At 36.8% G+C, this 24,179-nt stretch overlaps 1 protein-coding gene across 3 annotated transcripts in view; it reads right to left on the minus strand.

The window, feature by feature from the left end:
• Nucleotides 1-23,973, minus strand: part of LOC145996889 (uncharacterized) — a 70,614-nt gene extending 46,641 nt beyond the window's left edge. For 2 of the 3 annotated variants that reach the window (XM_083133446.1, XM_083133448.1), the window contains exons 1-3: nt 23,659-23,973; nt 16,802-16,833; nt 5,877-6,014 (exon numbers count right to left, since the gene is read on the minus strand). In XM_083133446.1, the coding sequence (XP_082989572.1) occupies nt 5,877-6,007 (131 nt within the window). In that variant the 5' untranslated portion in view covers nt 6,008-6,014; nt 16,802-16,833; nt 23,659-23,973. The remainder of the gene's footprint in view (nt 1-5,876; nt 6,015-16,801; nt 16,834-23,658) is intronic. The other variant, XM_083133447.1, reaches the window with a different exon arrangement.
• Nucleotides 23,974-24,179: the final 206 nt, after the last annotated feature.

The raw sequence follows: 24,179 nt of genomic DNA on the forward strand, positions 1-24,179 counted from the left end.
AAACTGCCATCTACACTCGAAATGTAAAAGCGTTCTTGCAGCATTCCCAGGAAAGAATTAAATATTTAGGGTAATGTCACTGTAAATGAGTCCAATAACAAAGGTGCCTCATCTTCCACACCACACCAGAAGCTTATTGTTCCATTCAGCGAGTGTTGCTGTCAGTCAGTACCTGTGGTTTTGATGGTTCACCTCACCATTGACAGAAATTAAAATCATCACTGTACAAAGTCCCCTCTGAGAATGTGAGGTATTGTTGATATTGGTCTCAAGCCCAAGTGAAGCGCTAGTGCTCATGGCCATTCTGTGCTACTTTCTGCTGTCTGGTTGTTGGATGGGTGCCAATTATTGGAATTCAGAATAAGTAAAGAGAGTGGTTGGGTGACATGACTTTCTGCTATGCAACAATGCTGTATTTTGGCATAGAATGGTTAGACCATTGTCAAAATTTCCTCGTTGGTTGCAGTTTCTTGGCAGCAGCTATGTGGCTTGTTGCAGATGTATTGTTTAAAATGTGGACATCAGGGAACCGAGAGTGCTGTATTTGGGTGTTAAAATCTACAGGTATGGAATGGAAGGTGCATTAATGACATATCAGGATCACCTTGACGCCCTCCTCTTTATTCAGATCATCTCTAGTAACTATCTCAATAATTGTTCATCATTTATAGTCTTCATCCAAAATTTTACAAAACTAGTATACAGTATTTTAAACCCATAATTTTGTGACCATGTAATGCGATTTCTTATGCGATTGGTAGGTATTTTGTGTTGGAGAAGACAATAAAGAGAAACACTAACTTCTTGAAAATATATTGTTCCAAATGATGAAGTTGTTCAGCAAGCTACATTTCCTTGTATAAGGATATAGCAGATACATAAAGGATGATGTAGGTGTTTGACTTTGTGGGCAGGTTACAGTTAGCAATATGGCCTGAGTATCTAAGAGTTAGTATTAATGGAAATGTCGCATTTATGTGTCTTCAAGAAGTCCATTACCAAGGAGAGGTGGTAGTTCTTTGGATATCACAAATCTGAATGGGTGAGAGTTCTTATATTTTTACCAGGTCCCATGACAGAGTGGTTAGCACCCAACACCAGTGGCCCCAGGTTGGAATCCCAGTCTGGGCATGCGTGTTTGTAACTGTTTATCAATTTTTTCACTCATCCCCATCTTCACAACTAGCCTAAATTGGCAGAAAAGTGAAGTAAAATAAACATAAATAAATCCACTTATATTTTCGTATGTGAAGGGCAAGTATTAACATTTCTGAAATAGAAAGTCTATTACCAGCAATGTTTTTGATGACACTGTGCATTTGATTTTTTTTGATTGGGTGGAATTAAATGATCAGGCCAAATACTAATCTAATTGACTTTGTCAATCATGATTTCTAGAGGAGTACTATTTTACATGTGCTTGAATTATAACACCATTAAGCCTTGTTTCCATGATTATGAAAAAAATACTTTTGTACTTGATACAGAGTCTGAAGAAGACCTTGCTAGAAGGTTGAAACGTTACGTTTAGTTTATGTTTTTAATAAAATAAATTACTGCCTTGGTCAGCATATTTATTTTTTCATGTGCTGCTTGAAGGTAGAAAAAACATTGTTTCTCTTTCAACGATAGAAACTGTGTTGCCTTGCATGGGGATACATTCCCTTGATTCACACAAGATTTTAGTTTAAATCTCCTTGCTTTCATTATTGGAACTGCAAAAGCCCTGTGGTGTGGTTTGAATGGAAAAAAAATTAACATTGTGAAAACTGTGTATTTGTTGCCCCTGAATGAGTTGTTATCTCTAACCCCCCAAGATATGAAATTATCTCTTACACTGTGTGTGAAACCTCTACAGTTGCTGTTACCCTAGCCATAAAAAGGAGGCCAGGTTTGAAATTGATTAGTGTTCATTGTATTTCCTGTGCTAAGATTTCCACTGTGTGACATAAAGCCTCAAGTTTGTTTTCTAGCTGTATAGCCTGTAACAGGCTTGTTACTGTGTGCAGTTTGTTTGCTGCTGGGCCACCAAGTGGCAGAAGTGTGTTGCAACATCACTTGGAGCATTGGCAGATTATGTGTTTGACGTTTGGTTGGAGAGGAGGGCAGGCTGTGGCCATGCCTTGCTCTTGCCATGAGCTGGTTGGGAGAGCTGGTAATGCTTGGTATTATAGCTGGGGGAGGAAATTGCATGGAGTGTGTGTGATCTTAGGAGCATGGGTATTGTAGGGGGAGGGGGATGCATAACAAAGGACAAGGCAGGCTGAGGCAAGGTGAATGCTTCGGTGTTGTAACACCAACAAATTGTGAATCTGTCAGGCGGCAACAAGTCAACAGTTCCACTGTACTCGTTCTCAGCAAGAAGCTGAGAAGTCAGCTCGAGTCCAGAGAACAACACATATCTCGATAGGCAGCTGAATCTTCTGCCACCTCCTATCGTTATCAACATCAAACCAAATTGTCTGTGGTGTTTGGCACCATCTACAGGGCACCTGTGTTTGTTCTGTTTGTGTAAAACAACAATAGCTGAGGGCCGAGAACACCTAGCAAGGAGGGGGGTAGCAATCAGCCTAGTTCATCTCCCAATCTCCTTCATCTAGAGGTGGTTCAGGGAGTTCCAAATTTGAAATCTGTACCTCATTTCACTGAGGCACATCCAGGAATGACCTGATACCATGCCTAAACACAATAATACACTACATGGTGAAGAATGCAGGCTCCACTTCATGGATTTTCATAATTTTATTTTACTCCATCCTAATTCCATAATTTAAATCCATGCTGTACACGGCAGCAACTTTACAATGTATTTTCAATAATACAATTCCTACAATACAATCCCACCTCATAACTTCTCTTATGTTCACTTCTCTGTTTGAAAGAATGCATTAAAAAAAGTGGACATGGAAGTATATGAATTTATCTCAAATCAAATACTCATTAATATGAGGCATGTCAAGAAAATAGTACCAATTTCGTAATAAAAAAGAATGAAAGATATTATTAGAACAAAAACGTTTTAATAAGACGTGAGTGAGTTACTAAATTATTTCTGTGAAACTTACTTATAAATGTTCAATTTTGGTAGCCTCTGCTACTATCCACTTGGGAACTCGATGCTCCCAACAAAATGAATAGAACATTTACAAGTAAGTTTCATGGAAATGATTTAGTAACTTAATTAAATCTTATTATCAACAGTGCCCTTTATTCCCCTAATATGAAAAACTTTTTATTCTCAGAGTAGATACCTGGACCTATCTTTCTACATAGGCAAGCATGGCAGAGGCATTTTTCATATCTAAATACAAGTCTTGTATATCATGGTCCAAGACTTCTGCAGCCAGCCCACTAGTGGGGGATACTGTTTCAGTTATGCATTTACCTACTTTTGTGCAAGTTGCATCATGGTATTGAAAAACTGTCAAGAGTGAATCCAAAGCTGCCATTCGGTTTTTGCAAACTTAAAATTTGTAAATTATGAAATTCACTGTCAAAGCATGAAGTTTAATGGTGATGGACGATTCCACAGTGAGACAATTGTGTTGAAGTTCAAAGAGCAATTGACAAATTTCCATGATGAAGAATGTTCTGGCCAACTGTCCATTATTAAGGATGAAATACTGCATAATGTGGATGAATTCATGCTGCATGATTGGCATGTCAACACTGATGAACTACACAAATATTTTCTAAATGTATTGTAATCCATAATGCATGACATCATTAGCAGTCACACCATGCCTACTTAATGAGGAACATAAAGTTACATGGCAGATGCAATTACATTTTTGAAACAATACGCAAGCTCTCTGCCACCTTGGCTAATAGTGACGATCTGTCCCGCATCATGACAGGTGAAACCTGAGTTACCTACTCTATGCTCGCGAAAAAAGGGCAATGCATGGCATAGCACCATCCACTTTCTCCCACCGAATTGAAGTGCCAAGCTCTCCCTCCCCCTTTCCACAAGAAAACGATCCTTATTTTAAGTGGTTTTTACTTTAGTTCACACATTTTATGGTTTTCCAGAACATTCTGTAGCTTACACCAAGCCAAACACACACACAACTTTGCATGGCTAGTCACTACACCCCATAGGGAGTTTATAGTTTGTCCCCTTTTTCAATCTTATGAAATCTGGTTTTCCCATTTTGCTGTACCTCCCTAGGTGTCACAATTTATTGTATCTTCTCCTTCCCTTCATCCTGTGTCCCTCCTCTTTCTGACCTCCATTTTTTCTATAACTAGTGTAACAAGTTAAAATCTTCCACTTTTGTGATGAAAATTGAATGTGGCCCTGGAAACTTAACTAATTTATTTTCTATGTGCTTTGCTATTTGTTTCAGCCACTTTGCTCTATTTTGCCCTGCATTTTTCTTCACTTTCTGTCCCCTGATTGTGCAGATTTGGTTCGTTTCTGCTATTATTCTATTTATTTTCCTTCATCTCTTTCCATTACACTTTTATAATCCTGTGCCTTATCTCAGCATGTGCTCAGGTAAGGTTGTGTGTGTCTATATGTAAGCTTGAGCAAGTAATGGGAAACTGGAATAAAAGTTCCCAGAAAAAAATGAAAACCACTTAAAATAACAGTATTACATTATTTCCCATGTACCAAAGTGGTTATGCGAACCAACAAGAAGAACAAAGACAATGTTCTGGGACAGAGTTTATGCCTTACAGTAAAATCATCAATGTAAAAGCTAATTTTAAGTCAATGACGAGATTCAGAGGAGTCATTTAAAATTGTAGGCCTCTTGTCTGAAAGTGTAATCATCCTCCATGGCAAAGTCTAGCTTCATGTCACCAGACAAACAAAACAGCTGTTTCAGAACTTTACTAAGCAGGTACTAACTACTTTATCGACGTGTCTTGTAATGTACTTTGAAAGCATTTATTTTTTCTTGTTCTGCACTGTTTCCTGATGAAAACACAGGAGTTTGATGAAATCACAAATGTGAATAAATACTTTTGCAACAAATAAGGCTCACATTTAAATATTAATACCACAAATCAGACAACAAGCTTGTGCTGCACAATCATAATTTAGTTATCCAATAAAAAAGCAGCCACAATGATACTAAGATCATGGAAATAAGTTAACTGTTGAACACGGATATCAACTTGGTGAGAAAAAAAATAACCCAAGGTCATCTAGCTTTCAAAGTAAAAGAGCAAAAGTAAATTCTACCCTGTGTTCTGCACCATGCCATGAATGCGTATAGGGTGTGTGAAGTTAGGGCCCCACACTTTCTTGATCATGGCCGAAGGTGGGGGTGATGTGATCAGCACCATGCCTCTGGCAGCCTTTACTCCCAAGAGTTTCCTCCAGGTACCCACTTTATATGATGCTGGGTGGGTGCCAGAGACTCTTGAACAGGTGGAAAAAATCATGGTCCTTCGCTGCTGGGTTCGGGAGAACCAGGATCTCTTGTATTGTAGTCAGATGCCCTAACGACTGAACTACCATGGCTTTTAAACTTAATAAACTATTTACCCACGATGCATTTTTCATGTTGATAATATTTGACGTTTTTGTATGTTGACAAGCTGTTTATATTACTTCAAAACAGTATTCATCAACTATCTTGCTGACATCTGTGGCCTAATGGTTAGCAGAGCATGCTACGATGTCAGTAATCCTGGGCTTCAATCCCAGCATGGGCATGGGTGTGAATGCCTCCTCATCATATTGTAACTCATCCACATCTTTGAGATTTGCCAAATGTAGCAGAATTGAAAAACGAAATAAACCGAGTCAAAATCGACTCTCTACTTACAATTATTAGAATGTAAAACAATAAATGCAATAAAATACATGTGTCGAATAAGAATGTCAAATCTGAAATACATCTAGCATCAATGCAACTTACCTTGCACTAGAATGAATAGCATCATTTTGACTTGATTTGGCCAATTTAGAAAGTTCTGCCATAAGCTCCTTCTTCAAACTTTCAAATGTCTGTAATATTTGCACATCTGCAAGGTTTTGGAAATCATCCATTCTTGTTCTGAAAATCATCAGTTACATTTTCAATAAATGCAAGTATCCATCAAGACAAAAGAGACCACTGCACAGATTTTGTTTCTTATTTCCTTGAATCATATCCTCACTCAGTATATTCAAAAATTAAAAATGTAGTGAAAATTAATTACGGAATACAGGTGGATATGTTATGCTATATTATTGTTATTATTTCAGTAATTGAGAGAATATAAAAAATTATATACATATATACAAATTTTTAAACAAACAGTTATCAACGAAAAGTATAGCAGAAGTACAGGGTGAGCCAAAACCATGGTACTCCATATGGATTCTAACAACACTGTTAACTCTTACAATTTCTTATCATAATCAACCGTAACATAATAAGAATTTTGTGTGCGATTCCTTCATATTTTTCAAACAGTTCCAACACACAAAGGGCAATTCCCACAGACAAGAATGTGAATTTTTAGTTGCGATTTTTTTATAACACATACAAATGAGGCATCATCATACATTCTCTCTCAACATAGTTTATGTATCTACATAGTGCATTAATAGGAGAAAATAATTTTAAAATTTAGAAGGGGCACAGCTCATTACGAGAGGACAAAATTCCAATAAATAAATATATGAACTAAACACATGGGCATGATTTTCTTCCTCAAGGGGAGAGCTGGCACACTTCGAAAATGTAGAGGAAAGATCTGAATACATGTTCATGAACTATGATACCACAAAAAAAGTCCAGTCAAGGACACACTCTCAGAAGTCCCATCTAGGTTGCTGCAAATTTTGACACACTGTGCAGTGCAGGTGGGCCCCAGTATCAGGATTTTACAAGGTAATGATGTTCAACCAAATAGATGGATAGTGGTATTCACATTCATAAGATTCAACAGATCCCTATTTGCTGCTTTAAACATTCATTTCATTACTTAGCGCATGCAATACGTGACCCCACATCACACATTACAGCACTCTGGAACATAGTGCAAATGGGGCAGATATCAAATCAACAAAATAGACGAGCTGGTGTCACACTGCATAACCATCTAGATGCATGAGTGCCATGTCAAAAAGTTCAGTAAACTAAAGAGGGTTAGAGTTTTTCCTTGCCGCCTTGACCCTCCTGGCACTCCAGGGTTGCCACACTTGTCCTAAGCTGCTCAGTCGACACTTCATGCCCTGCACTATGAGATTGATTTAATTTTCGCTGGTGTTTCGAGTAAAGGTTATTTGATTTTCTGTTTATTATGAGTGATATTGAGGAGTTGCATCCTATGCATGGTACATTAGCCAGTGGAAGTAAAGTATAGGCCTACCATAGAAAGCAAAATAAAATAATCAATGCAAAGGGTTTATGGGATGTTGCCTATAATGAAGAAGCCGGAAAGTCACATTTACACACATCACTTAGTTAATTGTGATTGTAACTTGGAGTATTGTACACAATATAGTATCCCACTGACCTGCCTTGAACAATCCTTGTTCATTTCAAATTTCAAAACATGTGCTTGTTGACTGTGGTAAAAACTTGCAAAAATAAAGTGCAGTCAGTTCAACAAATGGTCGATTTTTGCCACTAAAGTCCACTGGTTAAATCGTCAGCCATGTGTTCTTTGCGAGTGTCCCTTCACCAGTGTCATGTAATCATTAGGGAACGGAACTTTATGTGCTAAAAAACTCAGAAATATTTATTTTTTATGTGTCATAAATGTTGAAAATATGTGATAAAAACAGGAAAATATGTGACAAAAATAAAAACATTTGGTAACAAAAACAAACTATAACATGCATTTTAAACACCTGAAATTAGTTTCTAAATGATTACCTCTTAGCGACCTATTTTTTGGAAGAGTTGCAGCGGATCACCATAGTTTTTTCCAAATTCTCCATTGTAAATCTGTGACGATTATCTCTAAAAAGCATTTATATTGTGAGAAAGATCGCTCCACGTCACAAGAAACAATTCTTGCATATTTGAAGCACGAAATGTCACTAACGCTGAAGTTTTCCAAAGCTTCCTCTTCCTCTACTTCACCTCCTTCCAAAACACATGCAATTTGGCACAATGTTTGAAAACCTTGGTTTTTCCCCAAAAGGTCTGTACATTTAGACATTTAGATCCAGTGAGTTCTTTCAGTTTCGTTTCTACTATACGGACTTTACCAATGGAAGCTGCCAAAGTGTTCGCGGACGATTCAAGCTTTCATATGGAATTAGAGAGAATGGACAGGTTTGTTGAGATGTATGCCAATTCGACTTTTAAGGAGGGCTCCATCAACAGTTCTTGCAGAATTCTTCTTTGTCGAGATCATTTACAACAGATACAATTTTTTTCAAAGTTCTGGGCATAACATCTGCATCGCGTAACTACAGGTGTAGGGGGAAGGGGAACCTCAGGACATTTTTGTTTAAAAATGTATATTCTTCTAGGCGACTTGATAAAAACTTTCTTCCCATTTGAAACCAGTTTATCGACATTGGGAAAAAGAGCTCTTATCTTTTCACATATTCTATGCAACGCATGCGCGACACATGTAACGTGCACCATTTTGGGGTAGCTAACGGCAAGACCACTGCATGTAAGCTGCAGCATCTGTCAAGAGAAGAACATTGTCAAATGTTATGCCTTCTGGCCACAATAGCTGCATTGCTTCATTAAAAAGCCTTGCTATCGTTACGTGTAGCCAGCCCCAGCTACTCACAGCTATTTTTTCCCAATAGGATCGTAGGCGAGGTGCCAGAAGTCTGCCAGCGAGGGTGCTCAAAGACAAAACAAACCTAGCACTCTCGATATGAAAGAGGTGGGGAGAATAAACATTTTTCCTTCGAGGATTTCGAGGTAGATGAAGTCAATGAGCGATTTTATGTATTTAAAATGAAAATTCGCAAAATATGTATTTACATACGGAAAACTGGAAAATATGTGTTTTTATGTAAAATAAAATTTGCTGTGTTGACATATAAGGCTATGATCAGAATTTTTGCAAAAATGAGGGTCTCTATCTTATCGCAGAAAAAACATTTATTTACCTGAAGTTCCTTTCCCTAGTAATCATCATTCATCCTCATCTTCGTGATTGGTCAAAAATGGTAGTAAAGCTATGCTAAGTAACACAAATACACAAAAATTAAGTAAGTTACTATAATAGTCATCACTCTCATTGACATGTTTTTATAGAAGCCTAAGAAAAGTTGATTAGTATTTGATGTAGTGGCTAAAGCATGCATGCATGTTTTCTTTCTTTGCAAATTTGTACACCTAAATTCCATTGTATACTACAATAATTACGGCGTTGTTGCTGTAACACAATTACAGATGGTGATGGTTCTTACTGCGGACGAGGAACAAATGTGATATTTTGAGGAGCAACGGAAAACATTTGGTTCCCAAAGTGAGTAAATGAAGCCTGGCACAAGTCAAAGGCAGCACTCAGATGAGCACAAGCTCGATGCAAAGCAAAATTCATTAAAAAAAACAACATAAAATATAGCTGACATGTCATGTCAAATATGATAAACAAAAAAAAAGTAAAGTGCTCCCCTGTGCATAGCACCATGCCATGAAGGTGTATAGGGCGTGTGGGGGTAATGCCCCACACTTTCTTAATCCGGTCGTGAGTGGGAGTGATGTGATCAGGATCATGCCCCTGACTGCCTTTACCCTCCAGGGTTTCCCCCAGGTACCCATGTTATTCAACGCTGGGTGGGCGCCGGGGCCACTTCCATAGTTAGAAAAGTTCCCGGATTTGAACCGGCCGGGGATCTCAAAATTAATTTCAAAATTTTATTAAAAACTATCTCGCCAAAAGTTTGTGCATGATAAAATAGAATGCAAGTTAGCCAACAACATTTTACATTAGATAAGAAGAAATCTTTTGTGATTATCAGAACATTTTACTGTCTTACTTCAAATGTTTACACATTTTGTGTACAATATATCTACCGTAGCCATATACAAACTTTAAGAATGTTTCACTATTTTTTCCATCCATCTTGTGACAGAATTTCTATCTTTTCTTTAGAGTTTGATGTAAAAGAAAAATCTTCTGAATTACATGGAAACATAATCTTATTTTTTCTTCTGAGTGTCCAAGATAACTTGTGTCTGAACCTTGAAGGAAGTTTTGTGCATCTTAACAGATATTGTGTGTTCAGAACCCTAAAGCTGGCTCATATAACCTAGCTGACCCATATAACCTAACAACAAAAGCATTTAGGGATATTTTTATTATAGCTGGGTCTGCTAATTCATAACAATGAAAGCATTTCCCGATGAAATCAAGATATTACACGATCACGTATTGGAAGTGATTGATTGATTTGCCTTATTTTACTTCACTTCTTGTGCCACTTTTTGCTAATCATAAAACAATTGGAACCGTTACCTGACAAAATCCTGTTTCCCTACTGGCTGCTTTTGGGAGGCTGATTATTAAAGTTGTTGGATCTTGTCCAAGCACTAGGCCTAATTGATTGTTTGGTCATGTAGGGAAATTTGGCAACAGGTGTTAGGACGTGTCTGTGTTTGCTATAAGATAATGGATTGGAATAGATACGTAAGTACTAGAACAGGAAATGGTCGTTACCACTAAGCAAGCACTAAGTCAGAGTTTACAACAGTTTTCTCTGCTGAGTTAACATTACAAACAAGATTTCTTGTTGCCTGTGCCAAAACATGTTTCCATCTTGTGAGTTAAAAGAGCAGAGCAGCCCGAATTTTATAGCTGGTCAGTGTAGTGAATATCACAGTGGAAAATAAATATTTCACCATTATGCACAAATACGAGTACCAGATGCTCCAATATGATATTCCTCAATGTTCCCACGAATGAAAAAAACAAAAACAGATGACTTGTTTGTGTGCAATTTACATGGCGAGGGCACATGAATGATATGTTAAGAGATGCAGTGATGACCAAGCAAAATAATAAAAATATTGAATTTTATATATTTTAGAGAAGCAGTAAAAATAGTAAGTCAGAATACTCGCATATTTGTGCAAAATAAGCCAAGCAACAGCATAAAACAGCTTGAAATATGCAAGAGATTCGCTAATCTTAGCGCATTGAAATCAGGCTCCAGTACTACCCCTCGCGCCGAACCCTCCAGAAAAGTTTCCTACTGAAGGCAATGGTGTTCGTTGGCCCAGCTCATCGCAGAATGATGCAAATCCCTCTGGTCTCTGCACGTGCCAAGAACAGCCGAATGCTTCCGAACAGGCAGACAGGTCCAACGACCTATACTATCCCCCATACTAGTATGGGTCATAACAAGCCCTTTTTTTCAGCATCCATGCCCATGTTTACAGCCACTGTAGGGTTTGTCTGGAGTCATCAAGATTCTTCCGAGTGTCCAGTGGCATGCTCAAGGAGGGGTGGTGAGGATCATAATTCTGCTTAGGCTCACTATTCTTTCAAAAAAAAAAAGAAAGAAAAGGCAGGAAGAGATGGCAAAATGAGGATTTCAGGAATGACTACTAAAAAGTACACGTAAGCCCCCCCTCTTCGAAAATCCTGGGAACCACACTCGAATGTTTGCTATTTCCACTTGTTAAGAGGACATTGGTGGTGAACGAATTACTTTTAAATGCAACAATTGAGGTGTTTGCATTTTAATTTCCATCATATTTAATAATTCTTGTCGTATGGGATAGAATTGTGTGTTTTGTAGTTGTAAGGTCTGTGGTATGAGCTTTTACATTGAATTAGCAGTGACTTTGGCGTTTATTGCAGATAAATATTGTGCCCCCCCCCCCCTTTTCTGCTGAAAGATCGACGCTGATGTTTGGCAAATCTTGCGAAGACTACATAAAAATGTATCATCGCCACTGATGATAAGCTACAAGAACAATGAAATTGGTGGGGTGTAAGGGGTGCTCCTTCCACATAGTGCACCCAATAGTGAACCTCACTTCCACATAGTACACCCTGGACTGCAGACTAACGAGGCACTGGCAAATGGCCCCTTGGTCAGTATAATTTTGTTTGTGTTGTCCTGTGTTTTGTCCTTATTTGTGCTGAGTGCTCCTTTATAGTCTCAGCTTTTAACGAAAGTCAGAATATTTTATGATCTTAGTTATGCAACGTTAGAGTTGTTATGTGTAACGATAAGGGGCTGGACCCCGTATAATGTGGCGGGTGCAAAATAGCCTTAGTGCTGACACCCAAAATTTTAAATTCAAATTCAATGAAATTAGTCTGTGAAAGCTATGTAAAAGTGCAAGTTACTAAATATACTGTTATATTTGATTACATTGTAGTGCATTACCATGGGCGTAGCAAGAAATTTTTGGATGGAGGAGGAGGTTCAGGCTCTGATAAAAGTTAAAACATTAAAAATAATAATAATAATGGTTATGATTGTTATTGCCCAACAATAACTATTATAAACTAATAAAATAAAAGTTTTTTTATTTCTATAATAATTTTATTACATCCTTCCTTGGACAGGCTGTTCTATTCGGTCCACCAGATGAGTGAATATGCAGGGCAACTATTTATTTATTTGCATATCAAATACAGTTAGTGTACAGCCATTCTTTTATAACATACACCTCATAGAGAAAATTGAAAACTGTTTAAAATATCATATAAACTGCATAGTTAAGCAGCAAATAATCTAGAATAACTATTTCAAGCATTTATTTGTTATTTAATTTTATTTTTCATCACATTTCCTTACAGTGAAGTTGGAACACTGAGATGTGATCAGTTGTGAGTTAAAATCAGCTGATTTGTAAACTGCTGAACATAATCAAATCATCCAGTGAGCTGATCTCAGATATATGAAGAAATATTGATGTCTGAAGTATTGCTTACACTTAAGAGTTATTGATTTATGTAAGTATTAAGCTGTTTATTTGTTTATTAAGAAGGAGAAGAACAAATCTTCCCCTTCTTAATAAAAAATTAAAAAACAACTAATGTCACGTCCGTTACAAAAAACATGAATAAGTTTATATCACACAACCCTAATAATGTGATGTAAATGATTCTTGGTAGAAGTGGGGTTATGTGCATTGTTTATTGATTTCTAGTGTTTTCTGTTTTGTATAAAATAGCATTACCTGTGAAAATCCTGTAACGGACGTGACAAACTTTAATGTAACAGACGTGACAAAAAAAACTACATTTCTTGCTTGTTTTCCATATTTATTTATCTCTTATTTAATTACTTTTAGAGCAGGGTCCATATTTCTGGCCTGATTTTCATATTTCTGTAACATTACAACTAAATTTTCTTTATTTATGTAATTCAAAATTTATTTGTTGTTGGGAGATAAGATTTAATTCAGTTTTCAGACCATACAAGATAGAACTAAAATGTCTCATAAAATAGGTAGGCCTACCTAACCTAAAAAAATATTTCTATAAATTAAAATGCAATTATATACTCAAAACTATACGTTGTTTAATAAATGCATGGATACAAGAACTAATGAGGCTGAATTAACAACACTCAACTATAAACACCATGTGCAACTAATAGCAGAGCTTCAGATTCAATTATGCTACAAACAAATAAAACTTTCCACATACTTCAAAATGGTATTAAACTGTTAATGAAAAGTGATAGTACCTATTTTTAACATGTTTTAATAATAAAACAACCTTTTATTAGGTTTAAAATCTATTTGAAAAACAAAACCAGCTGGAGCTGACCAACTTCAACATGTGTTTTTTAAGTCCACTTTATGCACAGTAAGGCTAATTGGGACTGGACCTACAGTTTAAAGTGGGATCCGAAACACTTGTGCCTCCAGCGGGTATCGAACCCGGGACCCCTTGATTACAAGGCAATGACGCTACGTCTGTGCCATGGGGGAGCGCCAATTTTCAACATTGCAACAAATGTTTATGTTAAATGTTATTTTAGGTTATTTGGTCCTAAATTTATTGTTTTGTTTCAGATTATGGCTCCCACTCCCAACAAGACAAGAATGGCTAAATGTAGAGAAGAGAGAAAAAAGAATCAAGAGCGATGTAAGGCTTCTTTGGAGAAAGATAAGTTGAGGAAGAGGAAAGTAAGAGAGAAGGAAAAAAATGAATTGACCAAAAATAAAAAAAACCTGTTAGCTGAAAAAAGGCAGAAAGATAAAGAACGACAGTGGTTGTATAGAGTAAGAAAGAAGGTGATTCAAAATGGTGGTCAGAGTGAGCTTGGTTCATACAAAAGTCCAAGAACACTTGGCAAAGCAGTAATAATAATAAAAAAAAAAAAAAAAAAAAAAACAGATTACCTAACAGTCCTACTAAGAAGGTAGCAATAATTAGAAAACTGGTAAGAGAAGACTTAGGTTCAGAATTAAAGAAGGATATTGTGAATGCTAAGAAAACTGGACCAACAAAGATTCAATCAGATTGTCTTAAAAGGGTGAATGAGTTTCTCCAGTGCAATAAAAAAAGTCGTGAAGCACCTGGGAAAAGAGACATAAAATCATTGAAAGACCCTGTCACTGGTAAACGCAGTTTATACCAACTGAGACACATGGTAATGGTATTGGCGAAGCCTATGAAGAATATAAACTGCTGCATCCACATGACCAAATTTCAAAAAGTAAGTTTTATAGCTTACGTCCAAAACATGTGCTCCCGGGTAGTGATATGCCTCACACAGTGTGTGTTTGCATTAAGCATGCAAATTTTACATTTATGACTGAAACACTGTCTAAGGAAGCAGCCTGTTTTTCAAAAACTAACAAGGTGTTAAATGAGGTATGTTGTGACACAGACGTTAAAAAATGCATGCTTAATGTGTGTAATGAATGTACATATGATATCAGAACCCTCTTGCCTGAAGCAGAGGATTTACAGAAACAAATTAAATGGAAGGAGTGGAAGAATGTAGGGATGGCCAAAAGGATCTGGATCAGGATCCGAGAGTTCTGGGTCCGAAAATTTCGGATCCGGATCTGAAAATTCCGGATCCTGATCCGGGTCCGAAAATCTGGATCCGAGAGTTTCGTATCTCAATCCCATTATAATATTACCACACCTTAAAAGGTATTATGATCTTCGATTACAAAGAAATTTTTAATTAGTTAGTCCTACAAGAATTTTTTTCAAGCGTTGTTCCTAAAATACTTTGCTACGCATCGGCTAACACACTCGTGCACAAAAATGTGAGACATTCCATTCCAGGATGAAACCTTTAACACATATAACAAGATAGAAATGTTATACAAAAATTATACAATTGTTCTACAGTTACAGTTTTACAAATTAAAATAAAACATTATAATATATGCAGTGTTAAATAATTACAAAGTGTAAGACTAACAAGGGAGGTTATCTAAGTGTCCCCCTCCGATTTCCATGAAACTTGGCAGGTGTATAGTGGGGCCCAATGGAAGAAATACGTGTTTTTTTGTTTCAGCTAAAAAACGGTTTTAGGGGGCAAACCCCCCTCAAATGTCAAGATGAGGACAAATTGAAGTGAGGATCTGACCCCTGTGTTCCTCCGATTTCCATGAAACTTGGCAGGTGTATAGTGGGGTCCAATGGAAGAAATACGTGTTTTTTTGTTTCAGCTAAAAAACTGTTTTAGGGGGCAAAACCCCCTGAAATGTCAAGATGAGGACAAATTGAAGTGAGGATCTGACCCCTGTGTCCCCCTCCGATTTCCATGATACTTGGCAGGTGTGTGTATAAATGGGCCCAAATGAAGAAATATGTGTTTTCTTGTTTCTGCTAAAAAACTGTTTTAGAGGGCAACCCCCTTCAAATGTCAATATGAGGACAAATTTAAGTGGGCATTTGACCTATGTGTCCCCCTCCGATTTCCATGAAACTTGGCAGGTGTATAGTGGGGCCCAAAGGAAGAAATACGTGTTTTTTTTTGTTTCAGCTAAAAAATGGTTTTACAGGGCAAAACCCACTCAATTGTCAAGATGAGGACAAATTGAAGTGGGGATCTGACCCCTGTGTCCCCCTCCGATTTCCATAAAACTTGGCAGGTGTGTGTATAAACGGGCCCATATGAAGAAATACATGTTCTTTGTTTCGGCTAAAAATCTGTTCTAGGGGGCAACCTCCTCTCAAATGTCAAGATGAGGACAAATTGAAGAGGGGATCTGACCCCTGTGTTCCCCTCCGATTTCCATGAAACGTGGCAGGTGTATAGAGGGGCCCAAAGGAAGAAATACATGTTGTTTTTTTTGTTTCGGCTAAAAAACTGTTTAAGGGGCAAAACCCGCCTCAAATGTCAAGATGAGGACAAATTGACGTGGGGATCACCTGACCACTGTGTCCCCCTCCGATTTCCATGAAATTTGGCAGGTGGATAGAGGCGCCCTATGTCGCCTGTTTCTTCCTATGCCATATTTACGTGGTTTTTGGGTGAGATCCCCACTTCAATTTCTCCTCATCTTGACATTTGAGGGGGGGGGCCTCTATACACTTGCCAAGTTTCATGGAAATCGGAGGGGGAGACTTAGACCTCCCTTGTAAGTGTATTAATTAATTACAAATCGCGCACGCGCGTACACACACTATATATATGTGTGTGTATGTATGTATGTATATTATATATATATATATGTATATTAGCAGGTAACAATATGTTATAAGCACATTCTTACTTTCCAAAGAAGCGCATGTGGGATGGCAAAATGGATCCGGATCCGCGGATCTGGATTAGAAAAATCTTAGGATCCGGATTTCGGATCCACCAGGATCCGGATCTGGCCATCCCTAGAAGAATGTAGACAACTGACCACAACTAGTTGAGAATTGCACATCACTGCACAGGCTAATAATATCATTAAATTCACAGTTGCGTGACTTCAAAACTCATACTTACATAAAACGGGTTCAATCTGCTTATTTTGAATCCTGCAAAGAAAATGTGAAAAGTATAAAGAATGAAGCGGTAATGCAAGTTAACTTTGCAGAGAATTATTCTTTAATCCAGCAAGATGAGATTCAAAGCGCTCATTGGAGCCACTCTCAAGTGGCAATATTTACTTGCTGTATATGGCACACTGACCAAGTGTACAGCTTTGGTGTTATAAGTGATGACCTGAACCATTCCAAGAATTCTGTTTGGGTTTTAATGAAGGCAATAATAAGTGAAATGAAACATAGCTCCATCAGTGGATCACATCATTGTTTTTTCCGAAAACTGTGCAGGACAATTTAAAAGTTGATATACAGTGTCTAGTGTGTGTTTTTCAGAAGCAGATTTTGGAGTTTCGATGCACTGGAATTTTTTTGCCTCTGGACATGGCAAGGGGAATGTTGATGGTGTCAGAGGCTCAATAAAGAGAAGTGTATGGAGAGAAGTTCAAGGAAGAAGAAGCTATGTTTATTCACCCTATGATTTTTTTTCAAGTTAGCGGATGAAAAATGCAAAGGCATACAGCTTCTCTATGTTTCTCAGTCAGAAGTGGATTCTTACAAAAATCTCTTGGACAAAAGATGGCTGATTCTTGCAGAAATAACTGGTATCAATTCAATGCACCATTTCCAGGCATATGACAACAAAAACATCCTCATTGGTAAACCTAGTGGTGACCTGATGACAAAAGTGTATATTTTGAAGCCTGATGAGTGTGAAAAAAGTAGTAAAAAACAGTGACAAATCTGACAGTGAAGAAAGCTTTGGAAATAATGACTTGGACAATGAAATGGAGTATGACAATGAAACTAATCTGAGTATTTTACAATACAGTGATTCTTTTTCTCATGATAAAATATTTCCAGGAGTTTATGTGCTGGTCAAACTCACTAGTCATAAAGAAAATGAATGTCGCTATGTGGCTGTTTGCCAAAGCAATGTGAAAGATGGTGATGTTAATGTAACTTTCTTAAAACCATATGACAATCGAGGCAAAGTTTTCAAAATCAGTGATGAATGTGAAAAAATTATCCTTTTTAAGGATATAATCAAAATACTGCCTGAGCTACAAATAAAGAAAGTTGGAGACAGAATTCTGTACCAATTTTTAAGCAGAATTAACATTTTAGAAAAGTGATAAGTTACGACCTGTGCTGAGAAAAACATAAATAGTCTATAGACCTAGCATCCACAAAGGTGTAATGTTTTTTTTTTTTGTTACTCAACCTGCTTATTAAATCAGAAATAGTCCATAACTAGCAGAATGTAGCCTAATCTCTTTCCCAGACCTGTTTCTTTTATGTTAATTCACTAGAATTGTAGTATTAAACTTTTGCAACTATGTATAACTATATTCTTATTACATACAAGGTTGTATTACATAATATTAAAGTGTTTTTTTTTTCAAATAAAAACTGTCATTATAAATGATGCACTTTTTTTTGTCACGTCCGTTACAAAGTTAAACATTTCGCAAGAAGAAATCAAAACTTTTAACAGGTCATACTTTATAGTCTTAAAAGAGCACATATTAACATTACTATAACAAATATTTACCAGTTAATTTGTATGTCCAATTAACAAACTATGGAAAACCCAACCCTATGTTCATTACAGTGTGTTTTACACATCACGTCCATTACAACTCTTTCATATCAGATAAAATCAAATACAGTTAAGTATTTGACATGACAATTTGTGTGACTGTACATTTCAGTGAGTACAACCTTTCTAAATAATTAAAATGGATATAAATCTTAATTAGTGTATTTTTTAATACTTTTACATTGTGTATGTGTCACGTCCATTACAAAAGAATGGCTGTGTACTGAAATGGAAAGTACTATATTTTGTTATTTACATTCACAAGTCTTTTTCAAGAAAAGAATTAAGTTAGGAGTAAATTTTGGTCATATAGTACGACCTCTCACATAAGAAATCTAATTTTTGAATTTTGAAAACTTGAACCACCTATTCCTTGGATTAAATAATAAAAATATGGATTCTGCATTTTAAACTCAACTTTTTGACCTCACGCATTTTCTTACTTAGATTATTCTGCTGGAATCATGGGCATCGAAAGGAGGGGAGTCAGATGCACCCCCCCCCCCATTGGAAATTCGCATCGTTCATTTCAAGTAGAAAAATAAAGAAAGCTTGTTAATTTTATTGTTAATAGGAGATATAAATATCAGTTAGTTAGTATTTGAACAGAATATAGCGACAGCAGAAAGTGTGTTACATAGATTAAAGGAGAAAAAGTAAAAACTTTAAAGGAAAATATAGGAACCAAGTTGTATCTCCATGTTCTCCCATTTAATCCAAGAAATAAATATTTCCACAGTTTTCAATATTCCAAAAACCTATAGTTTTATGGGAGAGGTCACAACATAAACCTTATGAGTAAAATTTCAACCTACCTTTTACAGCCTTTTCGTGAATGATGTATGCAAATGTTAATAACAAACACAATAACTGTGAATTTTAGTACACTGAGTGAAATGTGAACAAAAAATATATGAAATAACTTTTTCACTTATCTGTTCATTTTTACTAGTATATAATAGTTATCATTGTAAATAACATTTTTATTATTGTTATTATTTCTACTATTCAAGTTTTATAATTTCTTGAGCTCCAGTAAAAAAATCTGGCAATGTCCATAGTTGGAATAATATCTAACTGAAATTAATTTCCGTTATTATTATTCACAATAAAAATAATATACTTTCGGTTTTCTTTAACTTGAAATGAACGATGCCAACTTCTGGGAGCTGGTCAACAGACCGGTTCGAACTCCCACCCTTCCTGACGCTCATTTGCATTACATACATTTATTTTCAGCTAAACAAGAAACAAGAAAAAAAAAAAAACATTGATTTGATACCATAGTGCAAAAAGATGCTGACATTTTTCTTCAGGTAAACTTATTGCACTGCAGTAATACCAGCACTACTAATAATAACTGAAAATTAGAAATGATTGCTACTGAGAAAAATCTTTCAACAGAATAATATTAAATGATCTTGAGTAAGCTGTCGATGAAAGTAAACACCATGTCAAATATCCCTTGCAAAACTTAACTCGCTGCTTTCGCTCCTCTTATCAGTTGTGCAAAATATGGAGCTACCGTGAATGCATTTGCATGTGTTAGATTGCCGGAATTGGCTTTCGTACATCTCTCGCATGTCATAATCGAAACATTAATTTAGAAAATCACAGAGAATCCTCGTCAATATTCAGCGTTACAAACAAGAGGAGCAACGAGTGCCTTTGTGATGGATTTCTAGAGTGCACGTCAAATCTCCTACATATGGCGATAGCCAATAGCAGAAAACTGCAGCGGTGCCATATCGAAATCTCACACGGAAAAGAGACAGCGTGGTTGAGCGAAATGCCTTGTCACGGAACAAGGCAATGCCGCACGTCTGTGATTCGCTGGTGCTGTTCAGCCATTCAAGGCCATATGCAGGAGATTTGATGCACATTCTAGAGCGCTAAGCACACTATAGAGTTCACTGCCGAACGAGAATGTCATAACTAGAGCCCGGAAGTTTGGCAAAATGCCTCTTTTTATCTACTGCATATATTGATAAAATTTTTCCGGATATACGTTTCTCATGTTGTTTCGAATGTTTTAGAAGCCTTTTCATTTTGCCTATTTGGGACCCCACTGCCTATTTTTAATTATAATGCCTTTTTCAATTAAATTTGACCATTTTTTAAAAAAAAATGTGTATATAAATTATTTTTCTCCCAAAAAACGTCGTTGGCATTTATTTTTCTTTCGTTTATTATGTGAATAATTTTCGCCTTATTTAAGTAATATTGAACTCATGCATGTTTCAACATTGCTGAAGGAGAAAAATGTATTTCATGCTCAGTTAGGATATTGCCCTTCGGTTAACATTTCCTTGTGCATGATTGACTGCTCAAGTGGACAGGTTGATTTCGAACACAAAGAAGATATTTCTGAAATCTCCCTCTCGAACCCGAAAATTTAAGGAAGTTGCATCTGAGCTTAGTTTATCTCCGCAACCAGTCTTGACCAGATGGGGAACCTGGATATCAGCAGCTATATATTATGCTAACAACCTTGAAAAAATCAGTGAGGTGATAGATTCTCTTCCAGAAAATGAAGCGACTTCAATTCGTGAAGTGAAAAAACTCCTGTGCTATTCAAGTTTATTTTTGCACATTATGGTACATTCCCAGAGACAATTACAGAACTTAAAAAAAAGACCTTGTAGCATTACATGAAAATGTACGAGGAATCTATGCAGCAGATGATGGAAGTGCCAGGAGAAAAGGGGTCAGCTGTTGCGGAAAAGTGCTAACGGGTAGTGAGTGCAAATGAGGACTTGAAACAATTGAAAACAATTTGTGATATTCTAAAAGGTGAAAATGCTGTTACCGAAATGCATCCAGCTACATTAGCTTGTTTTATGTATGCTCCAATAACTTCTGTCGAAGTAGAAATATCATTTTCTATTATGAAAAACATTCTCTCTGACAGACTACTATCAATGAATGTTAAGTAATTAAAAAAACGGTTTAATTTAACAATACAGGGAATTTCTCCAATTTGTTTGAAATTTCGGATACTTACTAATTTGGGTCTCCTAATCACGAATCTGCACTTAAAATTTGGCGCTCACGTATAGAAATTCCTGAATTATGGCTAGCCCCACGGACCATTGGCGTGTGGTTAGGTTAGGTTAGGAAACATAGTTAAAAAATTTTAGTGTCGTAGTAATATCAGGAATATATATATATCTCGTTCTTTAAGTATTTGAAACGGAAAATCTTGCGATAAATAATGAGCAATTGTGCATTGTCGATTGCGATGACTGACCCTCTTATTTTGCAAGTTTGACACGTGAGCGCCAAATTTTAACTTCAGATTCGTGATTAGGAGCCCTAATTTAGTGAGTATGCCAAATTTCAAACAAAATGGAGAAATTCCCGGTATTGTAAAATCGCTCCAAAAAAACACCTTGTAGTTATGTGCAATCAAGACGGAGAAATTTGAAAATTAAAATTTCGGTAACCACCAAACGTCTCTAATTCCCTTATTTTCGTATTTTTCACATTGATACTTACATATTCTGCATTCGTATGGATTCTTCTATTTCGCGTTTCGTTTTTTCCACGCAAATAATCTCAATTTTCGAAATAATGAGTATTTTTATTTTGTTCGCTTTCGCTTGCGTTGCACGTGATATGGCGGAGAAATCTTGACTAGCGTAGTCCATGATCAGTGGTTATGCAGTGTTGCAACCTCCTTCATAGAAAAATACCTACTTTCGTGTTACTGATTTTGTATTTTATTCCAGGTTCGAAAACTCCACGAACCATGCACGGATAGACCCACGAACCATTCATAAATACCGTATTAGCCCCACGAACCATGCACGGCAAGGTTAGGTTAGGTTCTGTTAGGTTAGGAAACATAGTTAAATTTGTTTTTCAAATATTTTTTTTCGGGTTCGAAAACCCCACGAACCATTCATAAATAGCCCCACAAACCATTCACGGATAGCCCCACGAACCATTGACGGATAGCCCCACGAACCATTGACGGATAGCCCCACGAACCATTCACGGATAGCCCCACGAACCATTCACGGATAGCCCCACGAACCATTCACGGATAGCCCCACGAACCATTCACGGATAGCCCCATGAACCATTCACGGATAGCCCCACGAACCATTCATAAATAGCCCCACGAACCATGCCCGGCAAGGTTAGGTTAGGTTCTGTTAAGTTAGGAAAGATAGTTAAATTTGTTTTTCAAAATTAGAAATTCTTTACGAACCATTCACGGATAGCCCCACGAACCATTCACAGATAGCCCCACGAACCATTCATATAAAGCCCCACGAACCATTCATAAATAGCCCCACGAACCATTGACGGATAGCCCCACGAACCATTCATAAATAGCCCCACGAACCATTCATAAATAGCCTTAAGAGATACTGGGCGAAAGGGGGGGGGGAATTATATCCCCCATCAACCTCACATTGAGCACGCCACTGATCCTGTGCACGTCATGTTGTCGCAAGTTCGTAATCAGAAATGATGAACAGTAACTCATGTTTATTTACGTTCTAGAATTGTTACACAGTTACAAAACCACGCATTTGGAAACACTGACCGGTTGTTACGTCATGAAACGGTCGCAAATATTTGGTTCACGTAGTAGACGGACATCAAGGGAACAGCTTTCGTGCATCGGAGTGACATTAATGTCGAAAATTACATGATTTATTGGCAAAAAAATTTCAACGAGGTGAAAGCAAACTTCCAAGACCTTCCTAAAGTATAAATAAACCCATTTCGGTAAGTACTTTCTCCTGTAAAATTGAAGAAATACGTTTTGGGGATACGAAAATTTTACCATTTGAAATGCTCTTCCCAATGTAGATTTTAACATGTTGCCAGAAATTATAGATAAAAGTAAACGACTTCCAAATGTGCCATTTTTCGGTTTATTTTGCCTTTTTTCATTTTTAGTGCCTATTTTCCACATTATAAATGCCTTTTTGCCTACCTATTTTAACGAAAATAAATGCCTGAACTTCCGGGCTCTAGTCATAACTATACAATCAGAGGCCGTTCGGTTTTCGTGACGTACAGCATCAATTTGGCACAACTTGTAAGGCCAATTTCTCGCAAACTATTTCCTATTAACACAAACTATTTTGCACAACGTTAATATAAAATGAATGGCATGCAGTGATAGTTAAAAATCATATTTTAGGTTAGAGCAGAAATGTCCATTGATGTGAGACACGTTATTGAGCACTTATTACCTGTTCAATCTATACGACTTTTGGCACTTAATTTTTTGTAACTACAATCGAATCCAAAAGTTTTCCTTCCTCTTATTCTATATGTTTAATGTTTAGAATCTTAATGCTCATTCACAGACATTCGATTCAAGTTTTTCTTCTTCAGACGAATTGAAAGTTTCGTTCAACCCTTCAGAAGTTCAATAATGAGCAATTCACGTTTCCACACCAAAATTAAAAAAAAAAAACGTTTTAAACCCATTCAGTTTTCGAATTATGACACAAAAATGATGTTGCGCAAAATATCTCTGCGATATTTGTTCTGGTTCTTGAGAAATACGCCTTCAAACATCACAGAAATTCAACTTCTACCATAGACAAAGGAGATTATCAGACCGTATCGCTGGACTTGAAAATTGCAGTACCCACGTCTGTCATCAGATGGCGCGACAGTCTACTTTTGCTGTTCGCTGTAAATAGGGGCAGTGAATTTTTTTTTTACAAACAGCAATGCCATATCTTAGAGTTTCGACCAATAGTAA

This window comes from Lepisma saccharinum, chromosome 13 (assembly GCF_977018435.1).
Source record: "Lepisma saccharinum chromosome 13, izLepSacc3.1, whole genome shotgun sequence".
Taxonomy (NCBI): Eukaryota; Metazoa; Arthropoda; class Insecta; order Zygentoma; family Lepismatidae; genus Lepisma; species Lepisma saccharinum.